The sequence below is a fragment of the Podarcis gaigeae genome (genome assembly GCF_964106915.1).
Source record: "Podarcis gaigeae genome assembly, chromosome: 8".
NCBI classification, from domain to species: Eukaryota; Metazoa; Chordata; class Lepidosauria; order Squamata; family Lacertidae; genus Podarcis; species Podarcis gaigeae.
In genome coordinates, this window is record NC_139684.1 from 17,490,015 (window position 1) to 17,516,770 (window position 26,756).

The 26,756-nt window shown below is 46.4% G+C and overlaps 1 protein-coding gene across 3 annotated transcripts in view; it reads right to left on the minus strand.

Annotated features, from left to right (window-relative positions):
• CA6 (carbonic anhydrase 6) overlaps positions 1–23,061 on the minus strand; it is a 31,584-nt gene extending 8,523 nt beyond the window's left edge. The window contains exons 1-4 of one of the 3 annotated variants that reach the window (XM_083752677.1): positions 22,968–23,061; positions 13,461–13,603; positions 9,271–9,450; positions 2,915–3,063 (exon numbers count right to left, since the gene is read on the minus strand). In XM_083752677.1, coding sequence (XP_083608803.1) covers positions 2,915–3,063; positions 9,271–9,450; positions 13,461–13,539 — 408 coding nt within the window. In that variant the 5' untranslated portion in view covers positions 13,540–13,603; positions 22,968–23,061. Of the gene's footprint in view, positions 1–2,914; positions 3,064–9,270; positions 9,451–13,460; positions 13,604–13,761; positions 13,899–15,100; positions 15,148–22,967 lie in introns of those variants that run through there. The other 2 variants (XM_083752675.1, XM_083752676.1) reach the window with 2 other exon arrangements.
• Between the last annotated feature and the right edge of the window lie 3,695 nt (positions 23,062–26,756).

Sequence of the window (26,756 nt, forward strand, 5' to 3'; positions counted from 1 at the left end):
TGTGTCAGCCAGATCTGTGTAGGGATTGCAGGGGGGTGCAGCATCCGGAGGTGCCACCATGGATTGGCTACTGGATGGTGTCAGTAATTCATCTGTGGAGAGGGTCTGGGTTTGGGTCTGGTGTGGTTGATTGGTGTTGGCGTTCTGTGTGCCTCTGGATCTGGTGTCAGTTTTTGTGGGGAGGGCTAATTTCCAGATGTCTGGCAAGCGGGATGTGTCGTCACGCTTGTTCATGTTGTGAGGGTGTTTCTCTATCTCGATGGCTTCCATGATTATTCTCTTGTGGTGATGTTCCGTGTTAAAGAGCAATTTGGAATCCGCAAAATTAATTTCGTGTCCTGTTTCTTTCATGTGTTGGAAAAGAGAGGAAGTTTTTTCTTCTTTTTTGACGGCATTCTTGTGTTCTGCGATACGTGCATTTATTCGTCTGTTTGTTTGTCCAATGTACGTGGCTGGGCAGACTTTGCAGGGTATTTCATAGATCCCTTGGTTTTCCAACTGGATTTTATCCTTGGGGTTTCTGAGGATATTGGCTATTTTTTGGTTGGTGCAAAAGGCTGTTTTGATTCCAAATTGCTCTTTAACACGGAACATCACCACAAGAGAATAATCATGGAAGCCATCGAGATAGAGAAACACCCTCACAACATGAACAAGCGTGACGACACATCCCGCTTGCCAGACATCTGGAAATTAGCCCTCCCCACAAAAACTGACACCAGATCCAGAGGCACACAGAACGCCAACACCAATCAACCACACCAGACCCAAACCCAGACCCTCTCCACAGATGAATTACTGACACCATCCAGTAGCCAATCCATGGTGGCACCTCCGGATGCTGCACCCCCCTGCAATCCCTACACAGATCTGGCTGACACAAGCCACAAAACCACAGCTCGCCCCTATACACGAAGCCAAGCCAAAGCACAACTAAGTGCAATACAGCCATCTTCTCAGGAAAACTCTTCACAAAGTTCAAGAGGTCAAGACACAAAGACTTTAGCAACTAATCCACACCTAATGACCCACCTAAGTGGTACTCAGGATATCACTCAAGAAATCACTCAAGGTATCTCTCAAGTAATTAAGGAACAAAAGAAGAAAAGGCACACTAGCCTGGGAACTTCCTCTCTGCCCAGAACATTGGAGGCTAGACACCACACCCCCTCTACAGTATTTATAGGAACTCAAACATTGAGATCCCGCTCTGTTCCAGTAACAAGAAGCCGAAAGCACCAGCCTGAAGATGACGAGTGAGACCTCGTCGAAACGTCGCCTAGACACCCCAACTTTTACACGGGAAGACACCCGAGGACACCAAAACCTGCATTCCTGTACCCGTGAAAATCTACGAAAGCATATATATATATATATACACACACACACACACACACACACACACACACACACACACACACTACATTTGATCCTGATAGTCTATGGAGAAATAAAGTTGTTCCAAGCCATTCTTCAGTCCTACAGTTTGCCTGTGAAACCAGAATCATTATACCTTTATGTCTCTCTAGTTTGATTTTGTTTTTAAGCAACAATTACAAAAGGGTAGCTGTGTTATTCTCCTGCAGGAAAAGCAATGCTTTTTCCTGCCTCTATACAGATTGACCAATTTATAATAGCATGAGGTTTCCCGGACAATAATCCACTCTGCTGGATGCCTGATCCATGGCTGGTGGCAATTGTAATCAATGGGGGTCAGAAGGAAAAGAATTGCAGAGAAGGTGAGTCTGTGCTAATTGCACTCTTAACAGGCCATTCACACCCACAAAAGGTTGCCCTGATAACACAGACATCTTGGCGTTGGTAAGTGAATTAGTATTTGCAGAGCGATTAACAAGCAAAACAAAGCAACCTATTCTCCTGATTAAAACCAAAAGGTGATGGTGCTAAACCTCTTGAAGAATTGTTAATTCAGAGGCTGCAGTTCTCCCTTCAATTTATTCCAGTAATAGGAAGTGATGGGAAAACATTCTGTTCCTGACACTTGAAGAGCAGGCCAGGTGAAGACATGTTGAGGCCCTAACATAAGTCAAATTTAAAAGGGCCCATAGCACTTAAAAAATAATAATAATAATTATGGCCCCTCACAGAGCTACAATTCTCAAAAAATTACAGTTCCCATAATTATTTGGGGGAAACCATGATTGTTGCATGTGGCATAAGAGTGCTCTAAATGTATGCATGGGTGTGGCCTTAGATCGCTGGTTTGCGGTCTGCAGCACAACCATAACATTTGGGGATTTTTATTTTTTTTGTATTCGGAGGCCCCTCGTGATCTGAGGCCCTATGCTCTGGCTTACTTACCATGTGCTCAAATCCCACACTGCTAGAGAGTTGCTACCAGTCAGTCGGCAATACCAGGCTCAACCGGAAATAGTCTTGACCTGGTATAAAGTACCTTCCGCTTTTCCTATTGGTTTGTGAGTGCGGAGGTTTGATTTTTTTCCCCCTTTTCCCTCTGCATGGAGGCAAAGGAAAACAACCCCTGGAAAATTTTTCCTGAGGAACTAAAGACATTATAATGCCAGAATTCGATCTCGTGCCTTCAAACCGAGTGCTCAAACAGGCATGTCTCAGAATAGGCAACACCCACCCATGACCAGAACACCTCAGATAGAGGAAAAGCTTGTCTGCCCATTTTCGCCTTTGCCCATGCCCAATGCCAGCATGTAGCCCTCTAAAAGCTGCCCAGAAGGGTGTCTTTCCAAAACTAGGCGAGCTTCTGCCAGCTCAGTGTTGTGGTTAAGAGTGTCAGACTACAACTTGGGAGATGAGGATTCAAGTCTCGGTTCAGACCTAAAGCCCACTGGAGAACCTAGTGCACCATCTTGAGCTCCCTGAAAGGAAAGCTGGGATATAAAGAGGTGGTAATAACCAAACAAGCAATTAAATGTACCTCGGCAATGTACCTCATCCCATCCACTGTGTGTTCCGAGCCACTGGTCTCAAGATCCATTCCTCCCCAATGGAAATGGAACTGGACAGCCGTGAAGGTCCCAGGTAGCCCTTTGGTGATGGTCATGGTTGAAGGAAGGTCTATCTGGACTGGGAGGCAGAGTGAAAGCAGGAAGTGAGGACAGGTGGAAAACAACTCTGTTACAGCAAGGTTGTAATAACCGCATGGGGATTGATTGATTGATTGATTGATTGACTGATTGATTGTTCCACTGTTTGATTTTGTTCCTCGTTCACAACGTGCAAGAGCAACGTAAAAGAATGTTCCAGTAACATTTATAAACACAACCCTTGGTAACTTTTCTTTTCCTTTAAAAAAGTTGCACTTGTGAAGGTTCCCTTGCTGGCCAGTTCTCCCCAGAACTGTTAGAATGTTTGTGAATGTTCCGTGGCATCACAGCTGCTCAGACAATGGCAGAAGGAGTGAGAGCCAGAAAACTGTCTGCTTTGAGCCTCTTAGATTTTAAAACATTCCTCCTTGATGAATCCAAGATACACTGGTATTTTTAAAAAAACACACACAACAACAACCACCTAGGAGTAATAATTTTCCTTTCTGGTTTTGAGGCTGCATTTGCATGTCTGTAATACAGGATAGAAACAGGTTTGGGAACATCCTCAGTTTTTAGATGCCAGCCTAAGGAATTTTCATTTACCCAGGCTTTTGGTGGTTAAGCTAGCTCATCTTTTAGCTTCTCTTTCTTATTTTAGGAATTTTATAATGTATATCCTTTTACATTTGGCTTTTGATCGAGTTTATTTGCTTCTATCTTATTTTTTAATTCAGCTGCTTTGGGACATTTCTCTTTCTTATTTATCTCGTAAAATTTATATACTGTAAAAAGCAACTTCAACCGGGTTAACAAAAAGAATAAAACAGTGAAGTGATCAGTAAATAAAACAGTCAAAAGCAACTATTTAAAACATTTCAAAAAGAATTAAAACAAAAAACGAGCTGAAAACACGATTAACACACCTGTGAATGTTCTACATTTCTGGGCAGGCTTCTCTAAAATATATATATATGTTCAGCAGGCAATTAAAAGAGCACAGTGCCTGCCTGATATCAAGAGGCAGGGAGTTCCAAAGTATAAGTGCTGTGACACTAAAAGATCAATTTCTCATAAATGTGGAATGAATAGTCTGTGGTACCTGTAACAGTGCCATTTCTGTAGATGGATGATGTCGAGAGTGCATACATGGGGTTAGGCAATATCTCACAGGTAAACTGGTCCCAAACAACTAACAAATGCAAATATTGTTATTTAGAACAATATTAACTTGGTCGTTACTTTAGGAGCCATAGATCTAATCCAGAATGAAGAGGAGAGAGAGAGAGAGAGAGAGAGAGAGAGAGAGAGAGAGAAGGAAACAATTGACTCTTCCTCCTTTCTATAAAACCCCCTGCCAAACTGTGAATAGAACATTTCATTCCTTTGCAAGGAACATGAGCGGATCTGATTCCCCTCCTGCTTGGGAATTCAGAAGGAGATGAGTGCTTTTGTTCAGGAGCTTTCCCGAGGGCAAGCCAACCGAAAACATGTTTCTTTCTGCAGATTATACCCTTTGTGAGGGAGGGATCAAAACAAAAACCAAAGTTAAAATAAAAATTACACCCACAAACACAGCCTGCAGCAAGTGCCATAATGATATACAAAAAAAAAAATGGTTTAATTGTGTAATCATGCATTGAACCGTGGTTTCATAATTGGGGTTGTTCCCTGTTTACTTTTTCTGAGCAGCCTGGTCGACATGGGGAGGGGAACGTGGGGGGAAAGCAAAACAGAATTGCAAAGAAGGTCATTGGGCCAAACTGGGAGGAAGGTCCACTGACAACCAGGACCACGTTTTTGTTTTTTTACACCCCAGCAAATACACTTTGGAAAGAGCAAACCTGACTTCTTTTTGTGGTTAGGAATGCAAACAAACGAATAAGGGAAGACTGTAGAGCCTCCCTCCACTGTCAGAGGCAGGTGTCTCTGTGTACCAGTGGCTGGCAAATGTACCGTAAGTGGGAAAGAACAATTTTGGCCTGGCTGGCTCTGTCAGAACAGGATGCCGGACTAGATGAGCCGTTGACCGGACCCAGTAGGGCACTTCTTATGTTGTAAGTCAGGGGTCAGGTCAGCAAACGTTTTCAGCAGGGGGCCGGTCCACTGTCCCTCAGACCTTGTGGGGGGCCGGACTATATTTTGGAAAATAATAATGAATGAATTCCTATGCCCCACAAATAACCCAGAGATGCATTTTAAATAAAAGCACACATTCTACTCATGTAAAAACACCAGGCAGGCCTCACAAATAATCCAGAGATGCATTTTAAATAAAAGAACGCATTCTACTCATTTAAAAACACACTGATTTCCCGGACCGTCCGCGGGCCGGATTTAGAAGGCGATTGGGCTGGATCTGCCCCCCAGGCCTTAGTTTGCCTACCCATGTTCTAATCTAAGTCATCTTGCTCGCCTTCAATGGGTTAAGGGGGGAATTAGATGAATTCATAGGGCATAAGGTGCTAGTCATGATGGCAATGTTCTTTCTCCTCTGTTGGAGACAGTAATACCAGTTCCTGGGACTCAAAAGTGGCTAGAGTGCAAACCTGGACAGCATCTTAAAAAGCAGAGACATCACCTTGCCAACAAAGGTCCGTATAGTAAAAGCTATGGTTTTCCCAGTAGTGATGTATGGAAGTGAGAGCTGGACCATAAAGAAGGCTGATCGCCAAAGAATTGTTGCTTTTGAATTATGGTGCTGGACTGCAAGAAGATCAAACCTATCCATTCTGTAGGAAATCAGCCCTGAGTGCTCACTGGAAGGACAGATCCTGAAGCTGAGGCTCCAATACTTTGGCCACCTCATGAGAAGAGAAGACTCCCTGGAAAAGACCCTGATGTTGGGAAAGATGGAGAGCACAAGGAGAAGGGGACGACAGAGGACGAGATGGTTGGACAGTGTTCTCAAAGCTACGAACATGAGTTTGACCAAACTGCGGGAGGCAGTGGAAGACAGGAGTGCCTGGCGTGCTCTGGTCCATGGGGTCACGAAGAGTCGGACACGACTAAACAACTAAACAACAACAAAGCAGAGAAGGATGGCAAGGAGATTGCAGAGGCTGCAATGAGAAACAGTGTCTTCATTCCCCCTGTGCATGCACAGAGAGTGAAGGATAAATACCCCAAAAAATAAACTGAAGGGGTTTGGACTGGATGACCCGTTGGGTTCCTACCAACTTAGAAGTTCTATGGTTCTGTGACTGAGGGGCTGTTCTTCCACCACGTTGAAAGAAATCACCAGTGTTTTGCCAAAGCCCTGGGCAGCCGATGCGCTCCTGACAAAAATTGGTTCAGGCTGACCAGCAACAATGATGCTGTTAATGAGCCTGGATGCAAAATACAGAGTGCTAAAGAGACGGAAGGGGTCCAGGGGAAGGGAACTCGACAAAAACAGCAGTTCACAAAAAAGCAACAACTAATGTTCAGAGAGCGAAGGCTGATAATACTGCTGTGCTGAAACCCCCTAATGAGAGGCTGGTCAAACACCGCCGTGTATAATAAGCAGGCAGCCTCAACAATGATCGCTTGGGGCAATACAATTAGAGATTCCTTTCCCTGGAGACAGTTTGTCTCAATGCTCCACCGCTTCCCCCACCCCCCCGTCCCCCGAATTTGTCAGCCGTCCATGGTTTCTTGTTTTTGCTTCTGATTGCATTCCTGCCTCACCTTTCTCTCCAAGGTCCTCCCCTCCTCCTCATTTCATCCACACAACAACCCTGTGAGGTAGGTTAGGCTGGGAGGCAATGACTTACTTACCCAAGTTTCATGACAGAGCGGAGATTTGAACCCTGGTCTCCCAGGTCCTAGTCTGACACCCTAAGCACTACACAACAGGGATATAGAGAGAATTGGAGCATAATACCACTTTAAATAGCTGTAAGTTCCCTCAAAGAACCCTGGGAACTGTAGTTTGCTAAGAGCTCCTGAGACCCCCTATTCCCCTCACAGAGCAACAGTTCCCAGATTGGTTTAACAAAGGACCCCCTCTTGCCAGGGAACTTTGGGAATTGTCGCTCTGAGAGATCGGTAGGTAGCAAACTAGAACTCCCAGAATTATTGGTATCACAGTGCTTTAAAGGTATGGTATGGATGTTGCCTAACTTAAAGGTAAAGGTAAAGTACAGTGGTACCTCTGGTTACATACTTAATTCGTTCTAGAGGTCCGTTCTTAACCTGAAACTGTTCTTAACCTGAAGCACAACTTTAGCTTATGGAGCCTCCCGCTGCTGCTGCGCCACTGGAGCACGATTTCTGTTCTCATCCTGCAGCAAAGTTCTTAACCCGAGGTAATATTTCTGGGTTAGTGGAGTGTGTAACCTGAAGTGTATGTGATCTGAAGCGTATGTAACCTGAGGTACCACTGTAAAGGTACCCCAGACCGTTAAGTCCAGTCATGGACAACTCTGGGGTTGCGGCGCTCATCTCGCTTTATTGGCCGAGGGAGCCGGTGTACAGCTTCCGGGTCAAGGGGCCAGCATGACTAAGCTGCTTCAGGCGAACCAGAGCAGCGCACGGAAACACCGTTCCCACATTTCTTTAGAAAAAACCATGTGCTTTAAATGTATGGTGGCCATACAGTCTTGGTAGCTATTACCCACAGCTAAATAGAACCTCCAGGCCTTTAGGAGTAGTATGCTGCTAACCACTACAATGGCCATTTGAAGGAATAACCCCAAAGGAATAAACTACAGTTCCCAGGATTCCCAAGCATCTCCAGGTAGCACTAGGAATGTCCCCTGTGTGAGCCCCTGAAGAGCTGCTGCCAGTCAGTGTAGACAACACTGAGTAAGATTGGCCAATGGTCTGACATGGATAAGGCAGCTTCCTGTGTTCCTACATTTCCCCTGCTTTTCAAATTCACATTATACTGGTATATAAAAAACCCCACACAAAGTGAGTTTATCTATCAGCTCCGCTGCTCATCATGTTATGCATTGTCAGAAATAAATTCTAGAAATATCCCCATAGTGCATGGGAAGGATTAGCCAGCATATAACTTTGGAAGCTGTTCTTTTGTCCTTTTATTTTTTAATGTCTCATGAACAAATGCAAACATCTCCTACATTCTCGATTGTGTACATGGTGCTGACTGCATCGCCCGCCTCTAGTTTGAGAAAATCAGCACAAAATTAGCAGAATAGATTTTAAAAAAAAAAAGAAAAAGAAAAAGATGACAAAGCAAGAAGTTGAAATAAACGAGATCAGGAGAGGCAGCTCGTTCAATTAAAAAAAGAAGCTTTTGTGAATGACAGTCAGCTGAAAATGTAAAAAACCAACAACTCTGACTTCAACCATCACTAGGTATTGGAAAGACATTGCAGGGTTGATGTTATGCATCACACCAAAATTCACACCACGCTTAAAACAGGGACTGTTTGGCACTTATATCTGGCTTCTAACCTTGGTTGCAAACGGATTTAAAGCCCTGCTTTCAAATGGGTTTAAAGCTAGCTTTGGTTTCAGATTAGTTTCAAGCTAACCTTGGTTTTAAATGGGATTAAAGATAACCATGGTTTCAAGGGTCTTCTGGTTTTCAGATGGGTTTGGAGCTAAACATGGTTGCCTTAAACTTGGGGCAAACAGCTACACCATGGTTCATGCTGATTAGGGAAGGGAGTGTAGCATTTGCATGGCAGAGAAGAGGAGAAAGAGGCTGGGGGAGGCTACAAGTTTCCAGAGTTCTCCTGATCTCATAACCATGGTTAAAACAGAGATTGCAAAATGCTATGTCTTCATGGTCTTAGGCAAGCTACAACCCCACAGTAGTAATACAAAGTATTACTGAGTAAACTGAGTAACAATGCTCAGTTACTTTACAGTCTCATAATAAATGCCCCTTGTAAAAGAATAAGAACTGTTGAAATGTCTTGTTATTATCAACCGGTGGGCTGATTTAGCAGCCTTAAGAGCTTGCTTATCTAGAAAATAACCCTTGTCTTGAATTGTTATTCTGCATTTGGGAAGTGAATCGGGACTTGATGTGGCAGGTAAACATATTCATAGGAACACAGGGATCTGCCTTATACCAAGTCAGACACTTGCTCCATCTAGCTCAGTATGGTCTACACTGACTGGCAGCAGCCAGCCAGGGTTTCAGGCAGAGGACATTCCCAGCTGTACCTGGAGTTGCCATTGGGGACTGAACCTGGGACATCTTGCATGCTCATCCACTGAGCCATGGTCCTCCCGTCCCCACAGCCATTCAGCAGATTCACCACCTTTTTTACCCGTTGCTCATATTCACCTGAATGCCCGTTGTTAGTCATGGTGAAGGTTCCTTGCAGGGGCCCAGCATAGCCGTGGAGCTCCAGCGGTTCCAGTTCCGGAGAGTATTGGACAGACCTCTTCCGAATGTCAATGGGGGACTGACGCTTTCCAAGGCAGTCTGGGAAGTGATTTCCCCAGTGCACTTCATCCAGTTCCCCTTCAGAAGCAACGTCAGAGAGGAGGGAAGAGAGGAAGAGGAGAGGCTGTCAAGCTGAGCTTGAAATGAAGAAATTGTCTTAGGTAGACGTTCTGAGGCACACAGCCTGGCAGCTTGAGACAAGGCTATCTGAACTATCATGTCTCTCCTCTTATATACCCAATTGATCACTCGCATTCTACAAGAGAGGGCCACCTGCAGGAGGTCCATATGATACAGGAATAGGGCCTTCTGTGTGGTGGCTCCAGCCTCTTGGAATTCCCTCCTGTTAAATATTAGGCTGAAAGTACACCATACAGTGCTACCTCAGGTTAAGAACTTAATTTGTTCTGGAGGTCCGTTCTTAACCTGAAACTGTTCTTAACCTGAAGCACCACTTTAGCTAATGGGACCTCCCACTGCTGCCGCGCCGCCGGAGCACGATTTCTGTTCTCATCCTGAAGCAAAGTTCTTAACCCAAGGTACTATTTCTGGGTTAGTGGAGTCTGTAACCTGAAGCGTATGTAACCTGAAGCGTATGTAACCCGAGGTACCACTGTATATTTAAAGCACATGGCTTCCCCCCTTCAAAAAACAACAACATGGAAACTGTAGTTTGTCAAGGGTGCTGGGAATTGTAGCTCTGTGACAAGTAAACTACAGTTCCCGGTATTTTGGGGGGGGGAGTCATGTGGTTTAAATGTGCTTTAAATCTATGGTGTGAAGCAATGGTTTATGTGCTAAATACTTCCCTAAGAAGTTGTGTTCTTATGGTCTGACCACTCAGACGCATCCAAGTGAATCTCCTCTTGCTGCCTGCCACTTTCTTAGCTATTCCCTGAAGTTGGTGTATAAACACTCTAAAGACGCTGCTGTTGCTGTGGTTTAATTAATAAAATACATTCCATGACATCACAGCAAGTCAGGGCAGGGCAGCCAACCGCAGCTTGAAAACAACAGCCTGTTTAGGTGGTGTGGTGGGGCTTGCCTGTAAAAGCTCCAATATTCTTTTAATGTCCAAATCTTCAAAGCAACTCATGCAAATAGACAAGGCTCTTTCCACTCTCTCTCCCTATGTCTCTCTTATCAGTATATTTGGCTTTTACGGCCTGGTAGGGGCCTCAAGGTTGCCTCTCAAACCTCCCTGCTTTGTTTGCAATCGATACGGAAACCTTTCCTCTCATCTTTGTCAGTTCTCTTGTTGCCGGTCAGAGGCATTGATCCGTTCCGCCACACTCACCGCTTTCCAAAGGAAAGTGCGGCAGAGACGAGGCAGAAAACAGACGCGTTGGCCTTTTTGCAGCAGCCTCTGTAAGAATGGCTAATGGAGAAGGATGGTGGAGGCTGTAGTCCAGCAATATGGGGGGCGGAGAGACACAGCTTCCCCATGCCTGGACTCAAGGCTCCTGGGAGCACCTTCCAGAAAGGAAGCTCCCTGCTGTGTCTCTGCATGAGTGGCTGTTCCGGCTGCTATTTAGACTGTTCAAAACAGGGATAGGAACCTGCGGCTTTCCAGATGACGTTTGACTGCAACTCCCCTCAACCCCTACCCCCCCCCCCAGGGCCAAAGGTCAGGATGATGGGAGTTGTAGTCTGCAACATCTGGAGGGCACCAGGATGGCTATCCCTGAGTTGAGAGTCACAGTGAAGAGAGCTCCCGTTAGTGCCCAGGTCAGCCATAATGCTCCCTAGTTGAGCCTGAGCCAACTGCTCATTCCAATCCTAGATCGATTTGGTCATATGAATGGAGGACTGGAGTCTGGAGCTGAGCAGTTAGAGAATCTGCTTTGCCTGCAGACGGGTTCCAGGTTCAACCCCTGGCATCTCCAGGAAGCGAAGGGAAAGATCCCTGTGCGCAGACTTGCAGCATTACTGCCAGTCTGTGTAAGTGATACTGAGCTCGGTGGACCAGTGGTCTGGTCTGACTCCACTTCCTCTGTTCCTGTTTTGTGGGGAGCAGCTTGTAATCCAGGGAGACAATATATATGACTGTATATATGACAATATACAGTGGTACCTCGGCTTACATACGCTTCAGGTTACAGACTCCGCTAACCCAGAAATAGTGCTTCAGGTTAAGAACTTTGCTTCAGGATGAGAACAGAAATCGTGCTCCGCCGGCGCAGCGGCAGCAGGAGGCCCCATTAGCTAAAGTGTGCTTCAGGTTAAGAACAGTTTCAGGTTAAGTACAGAGCTCCAGAACGAATTAAGTACTTAACCCGAGGTACCACTGTATCTGCATTGCTGATACAGTCATACCTCGAGTTGAATGTGCTTCGGGTTGAGCGTGTTTGAGTTGCGTTTTGCGGCAACCCGGAAGTAATGGAGCGCGTTACTTCCGGGTTTCACCGCTCGCGCATGCGCAGGTGCTCAAAATGACGTCACGTGCATGCACGGAAGCGGCGAAATGCGACCCACGCAGACGCGCCGTCGCATCTTGCGTTCTGTTCAGGATGCAAACGGGGCTCCGGAACGGATCCTGTTCGCATCCCGAGGTACCACTGTAATTGCTTATATATATATATATATATATATATATATATATATATATATATATATATAGATTATGTATATAGATTATGTATATAGCTAGGGCTGTCATACATCCAGAATTTCCAGGACATATCTGGAATTCGTCCGTCGGAAATAGAGTCTGGGCAGAATTTCTGAAAAATCTGTAAACATGCCCGGGAAAACCCAGGGGTATTGGCAACTCATGTCAGAAGCAGTGTTAGAAACCGAGATATGAAAGCTAGGAGCCAAATGGCACCTTAAACCTAGGTTATGGGCGCAACAACGGAATGTCTAGGCACACTTTTTATAATAACAATACAAAGCTGAAAATGAATGAACTGCAGCTAAAATATTATGTTCATTTTTCACATGGTCTAGTCCTTCTCCTGCCCACCCCCCTAATATTCTTAAGAGGGTCTCTTCTCCAGTCTTCAGAGAGTAGCTGGAAGTGGGGAGGCAGAAAAAGGTCCTGCTTTCCTCCCACTCTGCAGTTTTAATCTGAAATCTTAGGTGCAGTACTGCTGCCAGAGCTCAGAAAATGCTCACACCAATGAAATGCCCTGTCGCAAAATACGTCCAGAACAATGGGAGTTTTGAACACTGGTCGGAAGTGTTGTTTTTTGGGCAAATTTCCTTTAAAAATAGTTCAAAAACTCTTGTGTCCGGATTCTCACTTTTTTGAAATATGGCAACCCTAACATAGCAGAAGAGGTGTTCAGTTCTTGCTTTGTTTTATTAAGGGGGTTGCATTACCCTTTCCCACAAACAATAAATATTTTTCTGCAGGCATGGAATTTTCCTTTACACAGAATATTAAAAACAACAACAACTTGTATATCTCCCACTGTAATGGTACAACCCACACCACCACCTCAATTTATATTTAGTCCTTTGATACCCTATCTTTCTTCTAGGGAACTTAAAAATAAATAAATCCTTGCAACAACTCTGTGAGTCAAGCTAGCTGAGATGTTGTAAACTTCTCCAAGTCACCACCTCAGAGCTCAAAAGGGGGATTTGAATCTGTAACCATGTGCACACTATATAAAGCACATTTCCACCAAAGAACTCTGGGATATGTAGTTTGATGTGAGGGATAAACTACAGTTCCAGGGATTCTTGGGGGAGAGGGAATGTGCTTTAAATATATGCTTCCATCTCCCCAATCTCTCGTCTGATGCACTAGCCACTATGCCACACTGCCTTTCAACCCCATCATTCTGTCACATGCACAGACTTGGCATTATTTTGAAGCCTACGTGCGTAGGGCTACCGCGCTGATGCTGCAATCCTGATCCTATTTGCTCGGAAGGAAATCTTGCTGGAAGCCAACTGGATTTATGTCTGAGCAAATACATATGCCTAGCTTAGAGCTCAGTTTCAATCTAAGCCTTTCGTTTCAACCGGGGTGTCAACCCTGCAGGTTTCCAACAACAGAAGGGAGAACGTTAAACGCAACGCCTACTGTCTACCCCTCCTTCTCCTTGCACCCCATCCCAATCCTGTCTCCTTATTACCTTTGTAGGTCCAGTGCAGGACGTGAGAAGAGCTTAGCTGCAAAAGGAACAGGGGGAACACCCAGCCGCTAGTCCTCATGGCTCTCCCAAGTCTGAAAGCAGATGCCAGCGAGGAACCAGCCCGTCTTCTTCTCTTATTTATTCTGGAAAGAGTAAATAACAATTTACTTTAAAGCCAGCCTTTCCCCCTCCCACCCCACCTTTCCTTGCTCCCTGCCAAAACAATAACAGATATCATCAACCTGCTGGGGTATTCCCTCCCCCCAAGCTTACATCTCCTAATGATATCTTATTGACCCACCTGGGAGAAGAGCTGCCAGGCACTCTAATGGGATGGCAAAACAGCAAAGAGCACAAGGTCAATGGCACCAAGGCAATGTAACATTCTGTACTTTTGCAGAACTCGCGGTCTCCCCTCTCGGGAGCCGGAGTTATTGGTCTTCTGTACAGCAGCGTCCTGGAAGCATTAATGTTTAATGCTTCCCAGCATGCATTAGGGCAGGGAGGGGGGTAGGGAACCTCCAGCCCGGGGGCCGAAGGCAGCCCTCCAAGACTCTCTGCCTGGACCTCTGCCTGGACACAAAACACACCCACTTCCCAGAGCAGACCCTCCACCGGCCCGGCTCTGAGCTTCATTCCCCGAAATCTGGGTGGGATCCCCTCCAAACTGGTGCCAAAGCTTTGCACCTGTTTTGCACCAAAAACCCCACGTTTTGCACACACAGCCCCCCAAAAAACTGAGTAATTTGGGGCCAAAGGTATCACCGCCCCAACCCCAGCATTGCCCGATTGACTCCAAACTGGTGCCAAAGTTTTGCAATATTTTTGCATCCTTTTGTACCGTGAACCCTACATTTTGCACCGCCACCCCCAAACTAAGGAATCAACAGTCAAACAGGGAGTCATAGGTATCTCCCCACCCCTGAAAAAAAAATGCAACATTGCGCAATTCACTCCAAGCTTGAGCGTTTTTGCCTGGCTGCAAAGTGCCCTTGAACTCTGATCATGCCTCATTTGCCTGAACGGAGGATAGAGGGTGTGTGTGTGTGTGTGTGTGTGTGTGTGTGTGGAAAATAGTCTACTGTACAAAAATAAAGTTTACATTTACATTTGTTGCTCTGGCCACCTTTGCATCCGGCCCCTCCCACCCCTAGCATGTGGCCCCTGGGAGTTTTCACAGAAGGGAATGTGGCCCTCGAGCTGGAATAGTCTCCCTACTAATGCACTGGGTCTATAGTATAAAGCAGGGGTCGGCAACGTGTGGTCCATGGGCAGGATGCGGCCCACGAAGACCATTTTACCGGCCCACCAGCCGCCCCGAACCACAACTGCCCGCTTGGCGAGTCCCCCGCACGCTTCGCTAAACTAGTGCAGCACAGTGTGCGGACTCACCAAAAATCACGTACATGCAGATACTGGAAATCCATCTGCGCATGTCCAGATGCCAAAAATCGCCTCTGTGCAGGAGCGATTTTCGGTGTCTGGGCATGCGCAGAAGCGATTACCGGCGCTGCAGACATGTGCAGACACGATTTCTGGCGTCGTGCTGCACCAGTCGGGCCCATGGACAATCTCCGTGTGAGTGATCCAGTAAACCTTGCCAACCCCTGGTATAAAGGCACGTGGTGTCGCCACCGTACTGAAGGAAAGCCGGTTTGTGTTTGGCCAGCATCCAGGTGGGAGGCCGTTCAGGGCCTCAGGCACAATGCAAATTTCATAAACAAGACTTCAGGCACACAGATGGATCCCCAAGGAGAAAACGTCAGACTCGGCACCAGAATGTAGCAAGTTTGGAGTACCAGCTTGTTCCCAGACCTGTTCCCAGACCTGTAAGCACAAGAACACCATCCCAGAATTATATGCTACCGAGGAGGTAGTGCCCAGGCCTGTGCCCAGGCTCCATCTGAATCCCTGATACCGGAATGAATCCGGCTGATTCAGGTCGACTCAGGATTTGGCTGGAGTGAGTTGAGGCACTGGAGTTATTCGGATCTATCAAAGCACGATGGGGAGATCTGGTGGCAAGGAGGGTGCAGGAGACTGTGCAAGTTTGGTTCAAGGTCCAGATCAGGTCAGGTTGGCTCCAGATCATCAGGTCAGATTTTTCTCTCACTTTTGGGGGAGAGGGGTCTAGTTTGGATGCTGGGTCTTGTTTTTCTCCTGTCCTTCATAAGCTGTACTCTACATCTGGAGGACACCAGGTGGACAGCACAAGCCAAGGCACCCTCATTCCCACATTTACCTTCAAAACAACCTTGCGAGGTGGGATAGCGTGAGAGAGGTGACACCTGGCCGAAGTTCACTCCGTAAGCTTTGTAACTGAGTGGGGATCAAAACCCAGTTCTCCCTGAATTTAGCCCAGTGCTAATTATTGCACTAGCTGTCCCTTTATTGGTTTAAAACTGAAGCTGTGGACCCCATCGCAACAGGAAAACACTTTGCGTGTGCTGAGAAATACCTTGCTCTTAAATTCGTCGCTGTCTTAAAAACAAACAAAAGAGAAAACCTTTGGTCCCTTTCATGAGGATCCATACCTCAGATCAATGTTTTTGCAGTGCTGGCAAACACCAGATCTGTGATTTCAACTGTACAGTCTACCAACATTATTTTTAACAAATTAGAGGGCTCGTTTCATCAGCTTTGCCAACAGACCAGCTGTATCAGGAACCTCTTAGCTCTGAACTGTGTCAGCTGGTCATTATCAGAACAACTTTTTAAAGAATTGGTGCCTGAGTTTGCTTTCCTCTTCCCTCCGTGTCCCTTTTCCCTTGTGTGTTGTGGTGGGGGTGGGGGTTTAGATTGTAAGCCTGCAGGAAGGGACTGTCTTGCTTTAATTAACTATAGGTAAGTTACAAGTAGGGATGTGGGTGGCGCTGTGGGTTAAACCACAGAGCCTAGGACTTGCCGATCAGAAGGTCGGCGGTTCGAATTTAAAAAAATCTTTCCAGTAGCACCTTAGAGACCACCTAAGTTTGTTATTGATATGAGCTTTCGTGTGCATGCACACTTCTTCAGATACACACTGTAGGTAAGTCACTCTAGGAACCCTTTTAGCTGAAAGTGGGGTAGAAATGGACTAAATAAATAATATAATAATTTAATGGTGGATTTGCTGGCCAGGTGTGGAGGGTTGTCGCCCACAAGCATTCATGAGGAGCTGCTTTAATTCTACTAGATCTGATTTTTTACTCTGACTCCATGGAAAAACAAAGCATATTTCTCTTTACGTGCACACAAGCATACATGTCCTTTGGGGGCGATTGGATTGTGATGCAGGTCTGGGGAGGTGGAGGGAAAGAAGCAACCGTGAGTGTATGCCCATGGCACTCTCTCAAAATTCAATATATTTTCACGGGCCCGAAAAGGTTGGTGACACCCCTCTACCAACAGCCCAGTTTAAATGAATGTTTGGGGTCCTGATGTCACATTTCCCGCCCCCCTCTGGTGAATCTAAACTCTACATTCTCAACCTCTGAGCATGGGCAAGGAGACTTTTGAACACAGTCATTTCAGGCTTGCAAAAGCAGCAGAATGGAGACGCCGGTGCAGAGGTGATGCTCTTTGGTGGAATCCCTGGCAGGTGATGCTGGTATAAATGGCTGAGTTGTTTTTCTCTCAGCTAATTTCAATGACTATTTAAGGTAAAGGTAAGGTAAAGGACCCCTGGATGGTTAAGTCCAGTCAAAGGCGACTATGGGGTTGCGGCGCTTATCTTGCTTTCAGGCTGAGGGAGCCAGCATTTGTCCACAGACAGCTTTCCGGGTCATGTGGCCAGCATGACTAAACAGCTTCTGGCACAACGGGACACCGCGACGGAAGCCAGAACGAACGGAACTCCCATTTACCTTCCCACCGCAGTGGTACCTATTTATCTACATGCACTGGTGTGCATGAGAACTGCTAGGTTGGCAGAAGCTGGAACAGAGCAACAGGAGTTCACCCCGTCGCACATATTTGAACCCATAGCTGTCAACGTTTTCCTTTTTTTAAGGGAAATTCCCTTATTCCGAATAGGATTCCTCGCAAGAAAAGGGAAAAGCTGACAGCTATGTTTGAACCGCTGACCTTCTGATCAGCAAGCCCAAGAGGCTCAGTGGTTTAGACCACAGCGCCACCCGCTCCCTCAATGACTATTTACCCAGCCCTGGATATACAAGGATTACGCAAGGAACTGTGGGCCATGTTTGATTAGCTCTGCCGTTGCACAGACCAATGCAGATGTCAAAAGCAATGACTCCTCCAGGAAAGGGGAGGTGGGGGAAGCCGGGAAGGAATAACACCATCTGATCTTGCATACATCATGTGGAATAATAATGAATGAGATGGCGGGAAGCTTTTTTTAAAAAAAATTAAGCATTTGCAGGCAGTGAGTTCCCAAGCGAGCTGCAGGTTTTGTGTAATGCTGCCATGGTGGGAATGGGAGTGGTCACACAGAAAGGCAAAACCTCTCTTTTTATTTATCCTTGTAGGATGTGCTGTTTGCATTCAGTTTAACTAGTAAAGCATTATCTGTTTCCCTCCTCCCTGAGCTCCATCTGCCCTATTCAAAATGCATCAGTTAACACTGTAAGTTGATGAGCCCTCAAATCCTGAATTCAAATCTCATCTCAGTCTTGACTCAGAAGCTAGCCTTAGCCCAGCTGTCCTATCCAATCTCAGGCCCCGGACTGGACCAATATGAAGTGTAAGAATCTGTACAGCCTTCCAGGTCCCACAGAATCCTTTGGTAGCTGGGTACCTTATCACTGTGCCAAGAGTTCTGTTTACCTCTCAGGCTTGCACAGGCATTTACAGCAAAGATGGAGAAAATCTTGCCAAGTTGCATCTATTTTGGCTGGTGGTGGATTGCCAGAGTCTCTGCTCCATATCTTCCTCATCCCCAGCTACCAGATCCTTTTAAATTTAGATGCAAGTGTTTCAAACTGGGATCTTCTGCATGCGGATCATTGTGCTATGGAGTCCCTCCCCTTAAGGTCTAGTTTGTTGTTGTACCTTGGTCAGCTGGGACTGGGCTTGCCAACTTATTTTAAAAAGCGTGACCACAGAGCCCCCGTGCATGCAACCTTCTCCCGGCAGCCTTTGCGAGCGGAGGAGAAGGGAGACGCTGCGGCAGCTTCAAGATGGCGGACTGACCCGTTCCAGTAAAAGAGGCTGCTGGATGTAAAAGTGGGGCACTTGCCAAACTAGTTAGCAACTTGAGATTACACCCCAGCTATCCAGCTTGTTATGGGTGTCCGAGGAGGCTATGACAGATTTGTCAAAAAGTACATTGATGTGAGTTGGGAAGCGGGTGGCGCTGTGGGTTAAAGCCTCAGCGCCTAGGGCTTGCCGATCGAAAGGTCGGTGGTTCGAATCCCCGTGACGGGGTGCGCTCCCGTTGCTCGGTCCCAGCGCCTGCCAACCTAGCAGTTCGAAAGCACCCCCAGGTGCAAGTAGATAAATAGGGACCGCTTACTGGCGGGAAGGTAAACGGCGTTTCCGTGTGCTGCGCTGGCTCACCAGATGCAGCTTTGTCACGCTGGCCACGTGACCCGGAAGTGTCTCCGGACAGCGCTGGCCCCTGGCCTCTTAAGTGAGATGGGCGCACAACCCCAGAGTCTGTCAAGACTGACCCTTACGGGCAGGGGTACCTTTACCTTTACCTTTACATCGATGTGAAGAAAGCAGGTATTGGTGGCATGGCCATGATGCTAACTGCCTATGTGGTTTTCAGCTACATCTGGAGCTTCTAGCATGATTACTAGAAGAAGTATCACTGAAGCTTGATGGACCAGAAGAATACAAGCTGCCATACTGCGACTCGTAGTGAGTTTGCTTCAACTGAATGCAGATTGGCTCTTACCTTCTAGACTCAACAGTGTATTCTGTGACCATTAATAAAATATTTACTTTCATTAAAAAAAAAAAGTGTGACCACACACTTGAGGTGGTAGACAATTTTGTCTACCTGGGTTCCACCATAACCAGTAACCTCTCCATCAATGGTGAGCTGGACAAGTGTATTGGCAAGGCAGCTACGGCAACTGCTCGCCTCTCCAAAAGGGTGTGGGAGAATGTGATGCTAACATACAATACCAAGGTGAAGGTCTACCAGGCCTGTGTCTAGCACACTGCTTTGTGCATGTAAGTTGTAGCCAACTTACAACCATTAGGAGCAATGCCCCAACATCATCCACATGTGCTGTTGGTCAGGAAGATTTGTGGTATCACAGGGCAGGAAACAATTCCAAACAAAGAGGTGCTCTCCCAATTCCACATTCCCAGCACGTTCTCACTCCTGTCTCAGCAACATCTAGGCTGTCTTGGTCACGTCCACAGAATGGAAGGCGGCAGGATCCCCAAGGACGTACTCTATAGAGAGCTGGCTTCTGGCACCAGGCCAATGGGAAGACCAACTCTGTGCTACAAATATGTCTGCAGAAGTAACATGAATGCTGGCAACATCAACCCTGCCACATGGGAATCGCTTGCAGATGACCACAGTGCCTGGAGACAGGCAGTCAAGTTGTGTATCCATAGCAGTGACCAGAGGAGAAATGGCCACTGGGAAGAGTGCCGAGAGAAGGAACGCCATGGTGCATCTGCAGCAGCACAACCGCACGCCTTCATCTGTCCCCGCTGCAACAAAACATGTCTCCCCCGCATCGGTCTCTACAGCCACAGCCGGCGCTGCAACCTTCCAACAGCTTGACCTCCTCCCCAAAGGTGCACTCCACTCCTCTGTTGTTTCCAAAGAGGGGTGAGGGGAGAGGCTTCATCAGGCAAGGCCTTCTTCCACCTGCCTTGTCCCACCCTCCAGTCTCTGCTTCTCAATTTGTATTGTGCTATTTTACGCACTGTGGCTTGTCATTGTTTATTGATTGTAGTTTAGAAATCATTTATTGCAATTGTTAAGAGTGGGTTTCTGTTTAATTTTTATATGCCGATATTATTATTCTATATTAATCTAATGATTGTTGAATGTTACTTTATTTGATGTAGGTTGCTTACTTTAAAGCTATGTTTTATTATCACATTTTTTGTATTGCATTAGTTCGTTATAAGGTGTACATTCTTTGTTTCTTCAGCTTGTAAACCGCCTTGAGTATTGTAAGATAGAAAGACGGTATACAAATTAAAAGTGATGATGATGAAAGACAGGTGGATGCCAATGTTACACAGAGGATGGAGCAAGCTTGTTTTTCTCCTGCGCTGGATTCAAGTTACCAGAAAGGAGATTCCGACTAAACATCAGGAAGAACATTCTGACAGTAACAGCAGTTTGACAGTGAAAATGTCTCCCACAATAAGTGGTGAACTCTCCTTCCTTTTTTTGTAAGCAGAGGTTGGATGGCCACCTGTCATGGACGCTTAAGTTGAGATTCCTGCATTGCAGGGGGTTGGACTAGATGACCCTTGGGGTACCTTCCAATTCCACGATTCTATGGCAGGGAGAAAAAACAACATTCCCCCCTTCTCTTTCTGGAAACGCTTGCGTAGAACCGCTCCCACACTCGGCTTGATTCCTCTGGCTTTTCAGCTGCGTTGTGCATTGAGGAGTTGTGACATCCAGTGGTCAAACACAATGCTGCTTTCGTTAGGTAGAGAGTTCTTCATGCATGCCCACAATAACACAGGCCTTATGGGGCATTTTTCCATCTTCCAAAATGCTAGCCAGACACTTTGGGGTTTGTTTGGGGGTTTTTTGTCTGGCTGAGGGGAATGACGAGAGAATGCAATTCTACAACACCAATGTGAGGAGGAGAAGGTGGAAGAGCAGATGTTCTTCTGTGCCACCAACAGCAATCAAGCAAGGAATTATAAATAATAATTTGTAGAGGCTTAGCGGTTGTCTATTTGCAGATAGGCTAACTTGTGGTGGCCTGGGGCGGAGGGAAGAATAGGGTATGGGAAGGTTCGTAGCTCAGCGGTAAAGCATCTGTTTGCATGCAGAAGGTTCCAGGTTCAGTCCCCGGCATCCCCAGGTAGGACTGAAACCTCTGAAACCCCAGAGAGCTGCTGCCAGTCTGTGTAGACCAGTGGTGGCCAAACGTGGCCCTCCAGCTGTTTTGGGACTACAGTTCCCATCATCCCTGACCATAGGGAGCATAAGGACAAAGCTGCCAGGCCCCAGTCCTCACCTCAAGTATTACTGCCCTGTCCACTCATCCTATTGCTGCGGCTGATGGGGCCTTATCTCTCCACTTCCACAAGCCAAGTTTTACAGGTGAGTGGCGCTGCCCACCCCTCAGTCAGCTGACATCAGTGACTTCAGGTGATCCCAATAACCTTCCTTCCTTTAGCTTATAAAAGCCCAAAGAGTAATTAGCGAAAGCAAATAACACATTGAAGAATATACCGGTAATTGTTGTGCAATCAAGATGTACCTCAGGAATGGCTCAGTGTGAATGGGTCCCCTTGACAGTATGCTTTTAAAGCTCATTTTTTCGCTCAAGGAAGTTATATATATTTTTACACCTTTTGGGAGTAACGGATAGACCCCTGTCCAACCCCCCGCTTTATAAATAAATGGGACATACATCTGAACAGTCAGATATGCACATTCCTTTCGTGTTTAGTTCTTGGGCCCAGTTCTTCAGAAGGAAAAAAAAAACAAGGAGAGGTGTCAGGAAGTGTGAGGAAAGGGTATCAGGACTCTTTCTGAATTGCGGAGCTTCAAAATTGTAAAAACCAAGCCCTGAATGACAATACTGAAAAGAAGCTTCATGCCTCTTGAATGAAATATATTCTCCCCACTCTGTGGATCGGACTTGAATTCGAAATATAATTATCAAACAAGACAGTCTACAGTTAGAGTTGGTGCAACACTGTGGCTAAGATGAACCAGGAAGTTGCGAGTTCAAATCCTCCCTGCCACAAACTTCCGAGGTGAGCTTAGGTGAGACAATTACATTACTTCATCACATTTCATCATCACTGCTGGTATACCCACCACACCCTCCCTGGATGGAAATGAAGCAGACTGTGAAGAAAAGTGCTTGGAATATGGAGAAAGGGAGAGTTTAGCTCCCCTCATGTCACACCCATTCCCTTTTGGTGTGTAAAATAGACCCTGGACCACTCCACCTCCCACTTTATAAATATGACGCTTCTGTCACAGGATGGGCCCTCAGGCCTAGTTCCTCACAAGGAGAAAGCAAGGAGGGTTATGAAGAAGTGTGGGGAAAGGGTGACCTCTGCCTGTGAAGAAAGGACAATGAGGCCTGATTTTAAGTCACATCGACTCAATACATTTAAAGGACTTTTAAAACACATGGCTTCCCCTCTAAAAGAATCTCTAGGTCTGTATTCACCTCCTGCACAGCCCCATTGACACCACCCTCCCGCGCCACAAAGGGGTGAAAACTTGGGGAAACCCTGATCTAGAGGCTTCCTTTATTGGAAAAATCTGTAAAATTGTGTCCTTAATTATTTCCGTGAAATAATTAATTACGATGCACAATTCCACATGGATTGAAAAACGGTCATTACGTTCATATTCTTTCACAGACATGCAGTTTAACTCACCTGACTGATGTGCAGTGATGTAGTTGCTATGAGATCTCAAAATGGTCCTGGCCTTAGAGATGTGGGTACCTTTGCCCCCATTCCATCCATGATCGCTGTGAAAATTCTCTCCGCCATATGTAGATCTGGTTGTGACATCACAAGAGGCAGTTGGGTTCTACTATTAAACCTCCCCATCTCCTTTCTTTGTCCCTTATTTACCATTATATTCCAGTCCATGAGCTTTGCTTATTCAACACTACCAGATTATGTTGCAGTAACAGTGGAGGGTGGTGCGTCAGGGCAAATGGGGCACTGCCCCGTCACTGCCCAATGTCAGGGCCCACTTGCCTCCCCTCTTATCTACAACCAGATCATGGAGGCCTGCCGGTTTCCTCCTCCTCAAGCCACATTTGTGCCATGCAGCACTATGATACAGTACTGCAGTGAACAGTTATGGCTTCCCCCAAAGAATTCTGGGAGTTGTAGTTTGCTAAGTGTGATGAAAGTAATTGGGAGGCACCTATTCCTGCCGTGTTTGTCCATTGCTACTTCCAAATCAGGCATATTCCTGAGTTCCACAAGTTTATTTCCCCTGCTCCTCACATTCAGCCTCCAGAGGTGTTCCTGAGCATGTGCAGAGTGCATTTATATTCCCACCAAATAACTACGGAAAGTCCCAGTTTTTCAAGGAAAGACTTACAAACAGGGAAGTGGGTTAAACCACAGAGCCTAGGACTTGCCGATCAGAAGGTCAGCAGTTCGAATCCCTGCAACGGGGTGAGCTCCCGTTGCTCAGTCCCTGCTCCTGCCAACCTAGCAGTTCGAAAGCACGTCAAAGTGCAAGTAGATAAATAGGTACCACTCTGGTGGGAAGGTAAATGGCATTTCCATGCGCTGCTCTGGTTCGCCAGAAGCGGCTTAGTCATGCTGGCCACATGACCCGGAAGCTGTACGCCGGCTCCCTCGGCCAATAAAGCGAGATGAGCGCCGCAACCCCAGAGTCGGTCACGACTGGACCTAATGGTCAGGGATCCCTTTTAATTAATCCAGAGGTGCAGCAAGTAGTTCACAGCAGCTGTCAACCATACAGCTCCCCCCCTCAAGCCCCATCTTGTACCATCTTAAACACAAACACATTTATAGTGACAGAAGCTTTCATGGCTCCTGCAATGAACCAAACAATCCCCTGGACTCACACGCTCTGAAATATTACATTCAACAGATTGTGTGCGCAGGACAAAGTTACAGTACTGTACTATACTGTAGCTGGAGCCTCTATCAGGGAGGCATCCGTGCTGAAAATCCTGGCATAATTCAGGTGTTGGTATTATTTTTCCTTGCATCAGCTTATTTCTTTTTTTAAAAAAAAAATAATTAATAACATAGTATTGTACAGTTTGGCAGGAGCCATAGACTGGGGAGATAAGGTTTCTACGGCGGGGAGAGGGGGATATCACTGGTCATTCACTGATTTTCTGCTCTGTAGGCATTTGAAAAAATATTATTTCTTTGCTTCCCACCTCTGGGATAACTATGCGGTTTGCTTTTCCGTGAGAATCTGGATGTGCTGCCGATGGAATCGGGCGCTTTGCACGCTCGTTTTGAAAACAACCAAATTCTTTCTCACGATGGGGGCGAGGTGGGAACAGGAGGTGTTAAGTGAACAGAAAGATAGCACAGGGATCTGCTTTTGCTGAAGGAAGAGCTGGTGTGGTTTCACAGTGTTTGAAGGGGCTGGGGTCAACATCTCCACCGGAAAAGGTGCGCCTTAATGGAAAACAGCATCCCAGACCATAACTCTCTGTGTGCATTTATTTAAAGTTTGATAAGCAAGGGGTTTCTTGAGTGATCCAGAAATACTTAAGTCTTATAAGAAGAAGAAGGGGGGAAAGGCATGTAAAAATTAAAATTTGCTGCGTAGATGGTTGCGATGTGCATTGTAATTCCTGTACTGAGTAGAGCTTGTAGAGGACCACCAAAATCTATTCCAGCTCTGATCCTAAGGCCCCATTCACTCTAGTCATCTAAAGCATTCTTATTCCACTTTAAACAGTCTTGACTTCCCTCAAAGAATTATGGGATCTGTAATTTGTTAAGGGTGCTGAAAGTTGTTAGGCGGCCCCGATCCCCTCAGAGAGCTACAATTCTCAAAGTGCTTTTAGCAATCAATCCGGGAACGCTGGGAAGCGTAGCTCTGTTGGGGGAAAGGCAAATGGCTGTCTGGTTTGGGGATGGGGAAGCTGTGGCCCTCCAGATGTTGCTGGATATACTCAATATAATCAGACCCCAAACAGCATGGGCAAGGCTCGGGGATGATGGGAGATGATAGTCCAACAACATCTGGAGTACATCAGTCTTCCCAGCTCCGCACCAGGTGGCTTGAAGGAAGCAACTGGTCCCTTAGCCCTCATCTCTGTACTTAATCACAATATTAGGAGGGAAGGAGCGAGTGAGTAATAAAATACTGTATCATATCATAGCAGCGTACCCTACAGCACGGTTGCAAGGTTTCCTAGGATAATTTATGCAAAAGTGCTCTGAATGGGCTGTATAAGTTAGAGGCAGAACCCACCTGTTTGCAACTGCTGCCTACAGAGGAAGTCTCTCCCACTATCTCATCTGCAATTTGTGTGGCCTAGTGGTTAGAGTGTTGGGCTATCACATTGGAGACCAGAGTTCAAATCCCTGCTCAGCCATGAAGCTCACCTTGGCCCAGTCGTCAAATCTCAGGCTCTAACCTTCCCCACAGGGTTGTTGTGAGGGCAAAATGGAGAGAGAGGGGAGAACCATGTACTTGACTGGCAAGTCAGTTAAAGAGAAAGGGGTTGTCTTATGGGACTCACTGCCACTTGGTGTGGTGACCGTGATGGAAGGTCTGTCCATAGCTATATGCCTAAATGGAGCCTCCATGTTCAGAGGCAGTGTACATCTGAATGCTGGGAACAAACAAGGGAGGTCTGTTGCTTCTCATGCCCTGCTTGAAAGGTCTGCTAGAGGTAAAGGTAAAGGACCCCTGACAGTTAAGTCCAGTCGCGAACAACTCTGGGGTTGCGGCGCTCATCTCGCTTTACTGGCCGAGGGAGCCGACGTTTATCCACAGACAGTTTTTCCGGGTCATGTGGCCAGCATGACTAAGCTGCTTCTGGCGAACCACAGCAGCGCACAGAACCGCCGTTTACCTTCCCGCCAGAGCGGTACCTGTTTATCTACTTGCACTTTGATGTGCTTTCGAACTGCTAGGTTGGCAGGAGCTGGGACTGAGCAACGGGAGCTCACCCCGTCATGGGGATTCGAACTGCCGACCTTCTGATCAGTGGTTTAGACCACAGCGCCTGGGAAACATAATTCTGAACTCAATGGTCCTTTGACCCCATCTAGCAGGGCTCTTATTATTGTTCTCATAGTTCTCATAGTTCAGGGCATGGGAAGCCATATTCAGCTCGAGGGTCACATTCTCTTGTGGGCAATATTGCCAGGAAGGTGGGGCCACCCGCAAAAGATAATCATTCTTACCTTTGTGCAGCCAGCCAGCATGCAAAAGTCAGATGTTCCCACAACACTATGTCTCTCCATACTGCTTTCAGGAAAGCAAAAAGGTACTTTCCAGCTTTCCATCCAGGCAAAAGCACTCAAAGAAGATGTGGCCTGTGACAGAGAGTGAGGCCTGAGGAGATTCCAGAGAGCCATTTGCCCCACCCCCACCCCATTATTATTATTATTAATTTGTTGGGCTCTAGTTGGCCTAGCAGGGCTCTTCTTAACTAGAATGGTCTTGTTTCTGATGATGTGTGTATCAGATTGTACCGA